Source organism: Bombus pyrosoma, linkage group LG14, assembly GCF_014825855.1.
Source record: "Bombus pyrosoma isolate SC7728 linkage group LG14, ASM1482585v1, whole genome shotgun sequence".
Classification (NCBI taxonomy): domain Eukaryota; kingdom Metazoa; phylum Arthropoda; class Insecta; order Hymenoptera; family Apidae; genus Bombus; species Bombus pyrosoma.
In genome coordinates this window covers 8,594,104-8,607,111 of record NC_057783.1, presented here as the reverse complement: position 1 = coordinate 8,607,111, position 13,008 = coordinate 8,594,104, and the positions used below count along the sequence as shown (strand labels likewise).

The 13,008-nt window shown below is 32.7% G+C and overlaps 2 protein-coding genes and 1 long non-coding RNA gene across 10 annotated transcripts in view; 2 read left to right on the top strand and 1 right to left on the bottom strand.

Moving 5' to 3' along the window:
- The first annotated feature begins 1,500 nt into the window (after positions 1-1,500).
- On the top strand, positions 1,501-6,835 carry LOC122574672. Of its 6 annotated transcripts, none has more exons than XM_043742542.1 (7): positions 1,501-1,643; positions 1,844-2,086; positions 2,406-2,532; positions 2,969-3,066; positions 4,637-4,856; positions 5,057-5,624; positions 5,833-6,835. In XM_043742542.1, exons 2-7 carry the CDS (start codon positions 2,048-2,050, stop codon positions 6,161-6,163), a joined length of 1,383 nt encoding a protein of 460 aa, XP_043598477.1. In that variant the 5' UTR covers positions 1,501-1,643; positions 1,844-2,047; the 3' UTR covers positions 6,164-6,835. The 6 variants fall into 6 exon arrangements, with proteins under 6 accessions (XP_043598477.1, XP_043598479.1, XP_043598478.1 ...); XM_043742544.1 differs by having other exon boundaries at positions 1,556-1,643; positions 1,821-2,086; XM_043742543.1 differs by having other exon boundaries at positions 1,595-1,733; positions 1,821-2,086.
- LOC122574666 (unconventional myosin-XV) overlaps positions 6,585-13,008 on the bottom strand; it is a 62,860-nt gene continuing 56,436 nt past the window's right edge. For all 3 annotated transcript variants that reach the window (XM_043742524.1, XM_043742526.1, XM_043742525.1), the window contains 7 exons: positions 11,494-11,797; positions 10,426-10,821; positions 8,981-9,165; positions 8,739-8,871; positions 8,444-8,648; positions 8,241-8,377; positions 6,585-8,160 (listed from right to left, as the gene is read on the bottom strand). In XM_043742524.1, the coding sequence (XP_043598459.1) occupies positions 7,930-8,160; positions 8,241-8,377; positions 8,444-8,648; positions 8,739-8,871; positions 8,981-9,165; positions 10,426-10,821; positions 11,494-11,797 (1,591 nt within the window). In that variant the 3' untranslated portion in view covers positions 6,585-7,929. The remainder of the gene's footprint in view (positions 8,161-8,240; positions 8,378-8,443; positions 8,649-8,738; positions 8,872-8,980; positions 9,166-10,425; positions 10,822-11,493; positions 11,798-13,008) is intronic.
- LOC122574681 lies at positions 10,802-11,538 on the top strand. The gene is made up of 3 exons (XR_006319131.1): positions 10,802-10,943; positions 11,052-11,266; positions 11,408-11,538. It is a non-coding gene; the product is annotated as an uncharacterized LOC122574681 (long non-coding RNA).

Here is a 13,008-nt window from a genome sequence, read left to right as displayed (position 1 = left end):
CCCCCATTGGGTAAATTTATTTTTTATTTAATCTTTGGAGGGGAGATGATATTCGTCTCTCCCTTCATTCTGCAAATCGTTTTTCCTCTTGTCACGTGTCAACGCTTTCTTATGTTTTTCCTTTCACGACTTCTTCGATTGCATTCTAGAACATGTGGATATTTGGAGATGAATATCAGTCTACATATGTACATACATATATATAAACTTTTCAAATATTCTTCTTAATGCTTCTATTTAACTGTTTTCTTTATTAGCAATTTTTTAAAGTGAATTTTTTACTGGATATTTTATTACTAAATCTACTACTTACTATCTACTACTTAAATCTATTACTTAAAAATTTAATTACTAAAATCTCTAGAAAATAGTATTTCTCTTAATTTTCGTTTCACAAACTTAATGTTTCTTTCTTATTGCTGTCTATGTGTATATATTTTTGTATAAATTTTAGTTCAAATTTAACTAAAAGCAAATGTAATTAATTAAAATATTAGATAATCTGATTAGACTATGTTACATGAATCCCTACTCTTTAAAATATTATTTATCTGCTTGTATTTATCTCTCCTTAGACGAATATGAATTCATAGGAATTTTCCATACGCAGCCCCGATTACTCAAAGTATTTTAGCTTCGTCGATGTTACATTGTCTTCTCGGCGACTTGTTGCCCGCTCGAGGATCGAAATCAATGAACACCAACAGCTGGCCGTTCGGATAGAATTTCCAATACAATGTATGCGAGTCGGGATCGGGAAGAAAGAGAATGTGATTCGATTAAAACGTTTTAAAAACTTCTAGAACTTTTTATTGCACTTTTTATTCCATACGAGTTCCAGAAAAATTTCACTCTTCAAGAATGACTCTATTTCCGGTGAAATAAATCGTAGTTTTACAGGTGATTCACAATCATTACACGTGACTCAAGAAGAAAATTATGTTACACAAGATTACAAATGAGTAATTTGTCGTACCAAAACGTCGTTGCAATTTGTTTACGGTATCCTAAGCTTCATCAACGTCACTGTCACGTTACATTAAATGAATCACTTCGCGTTTTTCATGCATGATCATTTAGTAATTATATTAATACGTAAAGACCAAACTCAAATCGATAACAAATTTTATTCTCTGTAATGAGCTACTTTTTTCCAAACACTGTCCGTTTTATCCATCTCAAACTTTTTAATGTTGGGGGCTTTCAAAATCTCTGAACAAAATTCGCGGTTACTTAGCAATATTTTTGCTTTGCTACTCATTACAATATTCGTATATTGAAACGAGAATGTTTTATTAATTTTATCAATTATAGTAGACAGCAAATAAATAAGGACTGCATTCAAAGAAACGAACGTTCTCTGAAATTTTCCCTATCTTCACCGGTCGTTGTAACCTTATCGAACCGGTTCAAGGTATTAGCGGTTCGTTAACCATTTCCATGGTATTTATTGCGAAAATTCACACCGTACTGCGCCAATGCACCGTACGATAATAGCATTGTTACCTGCAGTACGCAGACCTTATTACGTGACACTACGTAGCCCGTGTAACTTGAACCACGATCCTCTCTATCTCTTCAGTTGTCGTTCGACGCGCGCCGCGGTTCGTCTTGTAACCCCATCGCTCGAATTTCACTAATGAGTAAGATAACGCGACCCCCCACATGTCCGTTTTACCGATTATTATATTAGTACAGTTGATCACGAACTAAGTGCTGGGATAGATTTAATCGTTCGCTTCTTTTAAGATCTGATTCGTACTTCTTATTTTAATTTTATAGATGCAGGTAGATTTTATATTTAATAATTTTTAATTTAGGATTGTATTCCTTTCCTTGATAGTATACCATTTGTGCAATTCTTCTGAGTTTACTGGATGTGAAATGAACTATTTTTATGCGGGTTGTGATAAGTGAAATTGTACGATGAAGCTTTCTACTCGACGTTGTCCCAAATTCTTGATGACAGTTTGAAAATTTAAATACGTTAACAATGGTTGAATGAACATTGTAATATTGGGAATTGGGTTGATAAACAAAGTTAAATATGTGGAATCGCAAGGTATTCATCAGGATTATCGAAGTGGTGCGTAACAATGAAAAACTGTATATTTATTTTTGTACATATATTTGTTTTGATATTTCAAGCTACTTCAGTTACATATTCATACATGATAATGAACGTTAATGTTTAAACAAAAATTCTAGCACAATTTGCATTTCAATTATATATTACTAATTGCTCTTATATCAGTGTTCTCACAATACGAGATAAGGATTCCTTTGAATACTCCCACAATCAATTATCTGTAATTGTTCCTGCGAACGGAACTGAACGCTAGATAATTGAATTTTAACTCATTCCTTCTTATTAAATTTTGCAACTATGAACATTCGTGTTGCAGATGCTTTGCCTTGCCTGCGTGGTGGCACTCAGGGTAACTGATGACGAAAGCCGAAGAGTGTTTCATTATTTGAGAAGTCGAAGCAGAGAATGGTCCCTTTTGAATAACGTAACATGGGGCGCCATAGGTTCAAAAATTAATATCTTACTTTATATTTTACTTTTATTATTATAAATATTATTACTTTATATTTTTCCTTTTACAAAAGCAAAATTGACCCAAAAGGCCTACTAACTTTTATTACTTTCTTGAAACGTTTATCTGTATAGTTTGCATTACACCATAAATTAGGAGAAGAATATTTTGTATTGCTATCAGTTAGTTTTTCTATCTTTCAGAGTTACAATAAAAATTTTGCAAGATGTCTAGCAAACATTTATCAAAAATATTTCATTGCATAAATACTTTTAAGATTATGATCGGATAGTGCATTATTCTATGTAAATTAATTTGAATGGAAATTTATTTTATGCTTTATAGTAATTGATGCACAAGTACTATAGTATATGTTGGAAAAAGGAATGTAAAACACGCAACAATACACTTTTCTTTTGTTAATCTAGGCGCCGCTCTTGCAACCGCGACTTGTGGTGGTTACATAATAATCACGACGGGTCTTCTTATTGCTGCTGCGACAGGAGAGCTAGATGGTCGAAAGACGGTAATTCTTTCCGTTTTTTTGTAACTTCTTTTCTTTAAACAGTATATGTATATGACACGACGAAAAATTCGATGTATATTTCCCGAACTTTTAATTCACTTCTTCCTTGATAATTATACAAGTCGACATATTTCCATAATAGTCGTATTGTTTGGACTTTTCAAGGTATTCTTTCTCTTTTACGGAACACTGTCCTTCGACGAGGCTGATTTTATCGTACATTGATGTATCTTTCTTCTTAACCAACACTCTGAATGCAGAAATTTAAATGTTTCTTAAAAGAAATAATAATTATAATTGAATTAACTACTGGAAAAAATGCGGGATCTTAAATTGCTGTTGGATATAGTTAATGACTAGAATCGATGGAAAATCATAGAAATTTTCTTACACTAAGTGCGTAAAAGAATATTCGTTAAAATTTATTTGTAAGATCAGGAATTCCAGGAATTAACTTCGACAAGTTTCACCAGTAAAAGTGAGATGAAACAGATAAAAATTGAAATTACTAGACTCCATGACTGATTCATTATCGAATAATATTAGTAACTGATTGTGGTGTTACCTTTTACTTATGCTCGAATTACAAAAGTTACTCGATTATCAGTACCTCAATGAGTTTTTACAAAAATATAAAACATTTCCTGCATGATTTTCGGTAGCAGTTTTAAATGCACCAAGATAAATACACGAAGTACTTTTGCAATTATTACCAACGATAGAGACTATAATAAATTTTCAAAGCAAGATATTCAAGACTCCCACGATATTAATCTTCAGCACGAACGCATTTTCAATATCTTTCCTGGTTGCAAATATTTTCCGGCGGACACACCTCGTTCATTAGTCTATCATCATTGCATTCGAAGTTACGATGTACCGATCTGTGTTAGCAGTGCTTTTTTTACAAGGATGCTTTTTTTCATGCTTCTTTCAAGTTATGCAGATGGATTCTTGAAACGAGAAATCGGTTAAATATAGAGCACGCGTTTTAACGATAGCGTGAGAACTGTCGTGTCCAGTTAGCATTGTCATTGAGGGGCAAGGTTAAAAGTATCCTTCGTATGAGCAAGCTACAAGAAGGAGCACGTAACAACATCCTTGCCTTGGTGTATGGCAATTGAGCACGTAATACGTACGCTACTGTAACTTAGTTCTTAGTTAATGACTCATAACTGAGGCTAGGCAGATCGCAATGTTTTCCACATGCGGATCTACGCGTTCATTAAGACAGAAATTTGCATTTAAAATAAATTGTTAATATTCTTAATTCTGAGCTGAAATTCTTAGCTGTTTGCTCGTAGATGACATGATTTTTACAGAAATGTTTCACTGAAAGGCGGTACAATCGCTATTGTAAAGAAATCTTGAAAAGAAATACGAATTATCGAATTGTTAATGGTCGTAAACGTGTGAAGGTTGTTCCACGTTTATACTTGAATTTTATGAGACGATAGGGGATATGAAAGGTCCCGAGGATTTTAATGAAGATTATGTTAAGCAGAGGAAGTCATTAACATTTCATTGTTCTGTTTGATGAGTGTACGAAGATCTTTATTTTCTATTTAAGGAAATATTCTTCCTTGGACTTGGAGTGATTCTTTTCGGTATCGTCGGCGCTTTATCGTTGGCGTCTATTGAAAACGTCCCTGAGGATTTGATAGACAATGCCGCGGTTTTTGGGGCACTGTGCTTGCTAACAGCACTAGTTTTCATCGCTGACTTGTTAATGAGCACGCCAAAGAAAAAGGACAAGCATGGCATGACAGAACTTCTGACTGATAAAAAAGGTATCATACATTTTTGTTAAGATATAAAAGGAAGTGTTAAATATAAATTAAGGAGACAATATATAAATTAACAATATATATAATAATATATAAATATAAATTACGGAGATAATACTTCTTAAAGAATAAAGTTTCCAGAAATTTTATCTTTATTTTTATTCACAATTAAGTTAGCTTTCTTTTTGATTAATATATGACAGCTAAACGACAAATAACGACGACTCTGGCCAGCGAAAAAGAAACAAAATCCCCCAAAATAAGTAGTCCTCAAGTTTCCAAAAACGACGACAGTGGCACTATAAACGATGGTTTCGAGAAAGTAGATGAAAGACATCAAAAGAGTTCAGGGCAAGAACAGTCTGAAGATCCGCGAAAATGGGAACAAAATCGTTCCTCCAAGCAGCGTTCGAAAGATTCGTATGAAGATGAAGGAACTGACGATTTCAGTCGAGAATACAGAGAACCAAAAGAATATACGCAGAATTTTGAAAATGGGAGAGCTCTCCGAGACTCGAAAATGTATCGAGACTCTGAGATGCAAAAAGCTATGAGCAGAGACTCTTATAGAACGGATCATGGAATGGAAGCGCCTACTGTGGTTTATAAGGTTCATGATATTTATCAACGTCCAGTGGATGAAATTGACACGCCTCGTTTTCCAACCGAAACGAATCATAAAAGTGAACCTATATTCGCGAAGGTCGTGAATCCTAGTGTGAAGATTATGAAGGTTGAGCGCGATGTGGACGAAGCTATCGAAGGTTACAGGTAGTTGCACAATGAGCAGTTTATTACTATAATATTAGCTTCGTTAATATCGACGAATTCATTCTTTCGCATTTGCATCAATTCTCATTGACGCATTAATTCCCTATTATATTATAATTATTATTTTCATAATCTCCTATTATCTGTTATCATTTTATTATTTTCTTAAATTTCTTTATCTGATTTCTCGGTCTTCTAACATTAATAGATATTCTGACACTAGTCAGTACGACAACGTGCCAGTTCGAATGAAAGGAATGTCGCCGAAAAGTCAGAAAAAAAATCGTGATGTTTCTTTTAATATTCCGCCGCCGCCAAAGGGTTATGGAAAAGAATTCGACCAGAGAAAAGACGAAATCGAAATACTGGAAGAATGTTTTACTTCGCTCCGAACAGCGAGCACGGGGACACAGACACTCAACATTCGAATACCTTCGTCACCCACTGACCCTGGATATGTTAAACATACCGCCAGTAATTGGCCTCATGAAACGAAAGTGAAAACACCTGGTTCGAGTCCAAGTCGCTCGAAGAATTGACATATAATGCACAAAAAGTTATTAACTTGTTGCTTTATGATTTTTTAATGACTTCGTGTGACTGAATGATTGCTTGAGAAATAAATTTAAAAAGCTTTCTCGTAAGGCAACAGGTTATATGATTATAAGTAGATTAGAAAGGGTCTGAGGTAGAATAATTTAGAATGATATGCATACCAAAACACAGAGTGAAAAATCAATTTCTCTTTACTTCTATCTGAGTATTTCTCTGTGTAATTTCCTCATATTTAATAAAATAATACTAATTTCTTCAATTTCTCTAATTTCAAAAATATGATTTATTAATTTGATCTATTAATACGTCATTATTATTATCATTACCTACTGCATTTTTATATGTTTTTATATATATGTTTTTGAAATGGGAAGGAGAAAAGGTAATTTGAGAGGCATACAACTATTTTCGTATAAGTAGAAATTTTTAATATAAAGTTTTAATATCTCCGTTCACAGCGATACGCATACGTACAATTATTAATAATAATGTCTCCTTGTGATAAACATGTAACCGCAGTTTGTTAGTCTCCATCAGAACGTACTCGTTAAAGATATTAGCATTTAATTGGATTTACATTAACTTTTACGTGTACCGTATCGTTTCTTTTTCTTACGCTTTTTATATAAATAAATCGATCCTATTCAACGTCGAAACATGTCATTTATTTTCCTTATTATTCAAGGTGATCGGCAATTTCTTCGATTATTAAAAAAATGAGAAGAAAATTGCCCTTATTGAAACTGAAAGAAAAAGAAATCAACCGGAAGACGCAGCAGCCATCGAGAGTATCGACGTGTCCTGCCATCGAACCCTATTAAAAAGCTACTAGTGAGCCATGTATCGACATATTTCATTTTACAGAACCGTCGTCCTCTCGTTGTAGTTCTCTCTTTCTCTAAACGTTTCTAAACGCGTATTTACAGAGTTGAGAATAATTGCTTAGACACTTGAGCATTCGTTCTTCTTCTTCTTTTTTTCCTTTTCAACGGTATGTATAAAATTAATTCTCCTTAACGAAGAAGATTATCAGGCATTCTCATTCTTAAGACTGTTGTGTAACTAGATAGTCTTATTATTTTATGAAACGATAGTTTGAACATTGCAATATTGTTGAGTTGGTATTTTTATAGTGCGTTTGATCTAACGCGATATTCTTGATCATCTACTTTCCCTTTGCATCGAGGTATGTACTTGACTTATTTTTTAAGTTTGTTACATTTTGGTGTACTCGTCGAAGTTTATAGAAAGGTATTTCTTAAAACGCGGAAGAAACATGAGAAATACCTTGTCACGATTTGAGAGATAGTTACGATAATTTTATCTGTAATAGTGTTACCAGGTGAGCTGTGTTTCAATTCTGTTCGTTTCTCGCTCCTAACTAGACATATTTACAAGTCAAAAGATTCTCAAACTATATTCTTCATTTAATTTGCGTATTATGAAATCTCTTACAAAATCTTAACCAAATCTTCTGCTCTTTGAATAAATAAATAACGAAAGAATAAACGTAATTTTACTGACAATTCTTTCAAACTTTCGAACTTTATGAGTACTTTACGATATATTGAACTTCTTTTTCTTTTATGAAAGTTCCTTCAAAGATGTCTTCCTTTATCATGACGGAATCGTTTCTCTTAAATATGTATTTACAGCGTTTCTTATTCGATTAAACAATACAAAAAGATTGTACGCCTCTAAGATGTTGATCTATATGATTACTATAAATTCAAAGTGCAGATGGAGAATTTTATCTCATGCCAAACCCAATGCTAGCACCTTGAGCATTGGTGGCTCGTTGTTCCATGGTGATGTATTGTCTAATTAGTCGTGAAATTTCATGGGCTTGTTCAGTCTGAAGTCGTGTGATGCGTTGTTGCATTAAATTACCGCATTTCATGTCAAGGTACAGAGTTCCTTCTTCGGATTTTACTTTCCTCGTGGATATTACCTCGGAATAGGGGTAGTGGTACAGGGTCTCCTAAAAATTTGGCGTCGGTTTCATTGAATTATCTATTGCTTTTTTACATAGAGGCAGAAAACGGGGATTGAATTACTTACATGTGTAATTAAATCAATAAAATGCACTCCATGCCTGTTGAGCGCCAAAATATGATCACCACCCTTCTCTTTTCCTTCAGGCACCCTCTTCACAGCGAAGAAACTAGACCCGAATAATGGCCACTTCCATAAAATTTCTAAAAATAAAGTTAAACATTATTTTCATGATATAAATACACGCCAATAAGAACTGAGACACGTACCAAGCACCTGCGCTTTACAAGCAGCAACTGTATTGTGTTGCACATTGTTCCATGCTTGTTGGACCATATTTGACCACTGTTGTGGTCGTGGTTCTCTCAAACTGAGCACTGGTTTTGGTAATAAATATTTAATTTCTTTCGTTGTTGGTTCGTGAGTCATATCTGCTGCCCTATGTAAAAGAGCAGCTATTTGAGCCATATCGAACTAAAAAGAAAAGAGAAAATATATTAATTAAAAACTCCAAACAATGTCAATATATTATTTACATAAAATACCAAAGATAGAAAGACTTACTATGACCTCTTGAGGTAAATGTTCACCAGGTAAAACTAGTAGAAGACCTTCCAAGTAATCTGGAGCAATCTGATTGAACACAACTTCTATATACAATGGAGCATCCAGTCTGAGAGGATAATACCATACAGATCTAAATTGAAAAAGATTGTATTATTTTTGTTCTTTTATTTGCACTGTTTTCATAAGAATCGATAGATTTCTTTTTAGATAAGTCCTTTTATCAATGGAAAGATATATACCTGCAGAATATTAAGTAGAAGACTTGATGATTTTTATGTAACTCCGTAGTTACGTCTAGTACGTATTCATCCCTGGCTAAAGGCATCGTAAACGCATCACCATCAACAATGCAATATAACGAGAATTCATCCATTTCATGAGGGTTTCTTACAGATATTATATTGCACATCTCTTCGATAACATCCTGCCAAAAAAGATAAGTTATTAACAAATTATTAAGAATTAGTCATTACACCTGTATTATCATATATTTAACAATATGTTGCAATTTGACATGTCTTGACTAGAATTTATTAAAATATAACAGTCCTAAACTCAAAGTGCTATTAAATAAATCAATAACAATTTGACTTTTGCAATTTATTATTATATATGTTACTATATTATATAGGAGATATTTTCATTGATTTTGTCTTCTTTTCAATGCTATACCATTAATTTTATGTTTCTTATACTAAATAATTTAATTTATATTCAATCAATTTTACGAATATGTATTATAAAATGGTTTACTGAGATTTAAATTTGAATCTTGGCGCGCATTAGCCGGCATTCCGAGCGTACTGTTGTCGATGAATTGTGAATCTTACGAAAAGTGAAAAATTGATAAGAATGTCATTAGAAATTCGGTAAGCTTTCTCATTTAATTTATGTTAACTAACTAATTATGTTTATTATTATTTGTAAGTAAAATTGTAAAATATGTTGCATAATTGGTGAAATTTTTACGATTCTGTAATGAGTATGTCAATTTGTGAGGTTACATGCTACTAAATTGGGTTGCTTGGAGCTTGAAATTAATTGTACTATTATTCTACGCATTAATAATTAATTATTTACAAGTATGTGTACATAATCTTGTACTATAACATTAATATGAAGGTTTTAACCTATACATCATATATATTATACTATATATAATCTTATTCACTCTGATGACTACATATTGGCACAAATACATTTTTTTGTAAATTTTGTAAGTATTTTACATGCTATTGTTTTATTATTAGTAATATTTTTAATAGAACCTATGTCACAACTTAATTTTATAATTTTTGATATTTTTTGTATATTTAGTATTAGATATTTACTTGTATATTTATGCATTGTAGCATACTACTTATATAATTATTAATTAATTTTATGAATTTATATCTGAATATCATAATTTATATTTTGATTAGAATATCAATTAATAACCTTTTGTTATTTTATTTATATTCTTAAGACAGCTTTCCAAATTGAAGTTTATTGGTATGTAGGTTGTTGCTTGAAATATTGTCATTAAAGTTTTGTTTTATTTATTAAAATTATTTTTTTATTATTATTTTATTTATTTATTTATTTAAATTGTTGTTTCTTTGTTATCTTTATATTTATTATATTACTCGCATCTATTCTGATTCTTTGTCTAATTAGATAATTTGGAGAAAACTAAACTTACCTGTACGACAGTTGTACATTTGGTATTGATAACTCTTTCTGTTCCACCTGGTAGTCTGTAAATCTGTCTCTTCGCATTTCTACCTGCACTAATTGCCATAATTTCATCCACGCTTGGCACGTTTTTCCTTCCTCCATATTTAACTGTCTTCCTGAGATTTTGTAAACACACTGTGGCTGTACCATGGTAAGCTCTCCTCTTATCATAAGCTGCAGTTTCCAGATATTTGGTTAAATAAGGCCTCAGACCATCACTGCAAGTGAAGTAAGCAGCAACAATGCTAAAGATCCTCCAACCACGTTGACAACTATCTGGATTTGGGCTCTTATTGTTTGTAGTCTGTTTCATCAATTGACAGTAAACTTCATCACGAAGTAATTCATACTTATGACAATGCTGTAATTAGATTGAAAGTGGTGAGAATAATGTCCATAGATGTTAAACTAAGATTTTTCTCAGTAGTTTATGAAGAAAGAAAGTGATGATTTCACTCTTTGCAATTATTTTAGAATATTAAGGTATATTATATGTATCATTTTCTAAATGTAAGACTTTTTAAAAATATATGAAAATAAACTAGCGATATAAAATTTATCTTCCTGCTCTTAATGAATTTATTATTTTAGTGATGAAGGATTGTTAGACATCCTTACAAGGCAGTACAATATTTTTGATAATAATAAGCCTGAAAAAATGAAATGAAGTTTACATGCATCATTTGATGAAAGTATTTCAAACGTTCTCCTTGGAGAATGCATTATGAAGATATATTCATCTAGGAGAAATCTTTAATGAAAAGAAGTAGCAAGTAAAAGCAAATTCAAATCCTTCAGCACTAAAAGTAGGTTGTCAAATTATTATCCTTCATCATTAAATCCTTGACCCCAATACAAATTATCTCAGCAAATTTCACCATATTTCTTCATATAATTAGATATAACAACGTCATTGTACAGAATATTTAAAATTTTTATCATTTCAGCTTATTTCATATAAACTAGGAATATAAAAGACACAGGATTGTTTTCTAAGAGATTGTTAGTTCAGAGGAGAAACATCGTCACTTACCATCAAAATGGTGTAAACACATTTTACTTCGCTAGTATCTGGAGGCAAAGGTTGATCACCCATGTACCTCATCAGACATAAAAAGCATTCCACTGCCAAGGCACTTAAATCTGCATCAAGTCTCAAAAGACTCTGTTCTATTGGCACAGGAGAGTATTTTACAAGATCCACTTGTTCCTTCCAAGTCCATTCCGCACCATCCTGTTGGCCTTTATTCTTTTTATTCTTCTTTTTACTCTTCAAAGATTCGATCACTTTAAGAGATCCACTTATAGATCCATCTGCTGTCTTCAACATCTCAAACCTATAAAATCAAATATTTTGTTAAAACTTTTGCTTATTAAAACTCTGCTTGTTATTGTAGGAAGTTGTAACCGCAGGAAGCGACTGTTAGAATTAATTTATCGAAGGAACGGGACTCGGGGGTGACGTAAGTAATAGCCTTCCAAAACGGAAGACATCTCGTTGAAGGAGTACGTGGCCGTAAAGGAGATTTCCATTGCAGGATGTTGCTACAGAGTCAGAGGAAAAAGTCCCGTTCAGAGTACTGGCCGGGTGGCCGTCACTTGTCAAAGTCATGTTTAGGAAGTCTACACTCTAGTTAGGCGTTTTAATGATTCCCCTTCGACTTGGTTGAAGGTTGATCCCTCTGTTGGTTATTGTTTTTTCGCCGATTCTTTTCTCGTTTTACTTTGATACCTCGTTACAAATGTGTTTCCTGTGTAAAACCATGGTTGAATATTTCTTTCTAAATCTCTACGAATAATGAATACCGCACAATGAATAGTGAAAACTCCTAATTAATTTTAATTACTTGTACACGTTGGTACAGTTAGTCGGTCACTGAATAGCAAAGACAATTAAGATACATTTGCAATGTCAATTCTCACTTCTTTTAGAATTTTATACATTCAATTAGAATTTAATATTGTAACCTTACGTACATAGTTTTTAGAAATCTATTCATTAGTGATTCTATTAAATTCCATTTAGATCTTTCTTCTTCGACATAAGTTTCTTCAGTAAGAACGAATTGGTAGTAACTAGAAAATTTGATAGAAAATTCTATGTGAAACAAATATATCGAAGTTTCCTCGTCAAGTTAGGAAGCACTTTGAAACGGTAACTCGCGAATCACGGAATAATGCCAAAAGAAGACGAGCTGTACTCGTTAGCCGCGCGTTCACCAAGATGGTCGATGTTACTCTGAGAACTGCAGTGCGTTATGCTTTCTCAACACGGCTAGCTCTTGTTTCTTGCGTAAGAGCGACCAATTAGTCCTTAACATTAATTTCTCCTTTATTGCGATGCCTCGTTTTGGTAAAAGTGTTTTTTTTTTCAGAGCAAGGATTTGTTTCTTATTGGGAAATATATTTTTTGGTACTTACTGATCCAAGTCTCGAGCGTACTGCGTGCAACATGATGCGAAAGAAAATACATTACAATCTTCATTTTTAGCATTACTAGTGAAATAGGTTTATCAAAATTTTATTCTGCAAAAATGGAAGCTTTAAT

Bases quoted from the DNA above. Each gene is read 5' to 3' on its own strand.
- LOC122574672 (XM_043742542.1), top strand. From the start codon at position 2,048: ATGTGGAATCGCAAGGTATTCATCAGGATTATCGAAGTG. The intron at 2,533-2,968 runs GTTCAAAAATTA...TTGTTAATCTAG, and splicing joins CGTAACATGGGGCGCCATAG to GCGCCGCTCTTGCAACCGCG. The intron at 3,067-4,636 runs GTAATTCTTTCC...TTTCTATTTAAG, and splicing joins AGCTAGATGGTCGAAAGACG to GAAATATTCTTCCTTGGACT.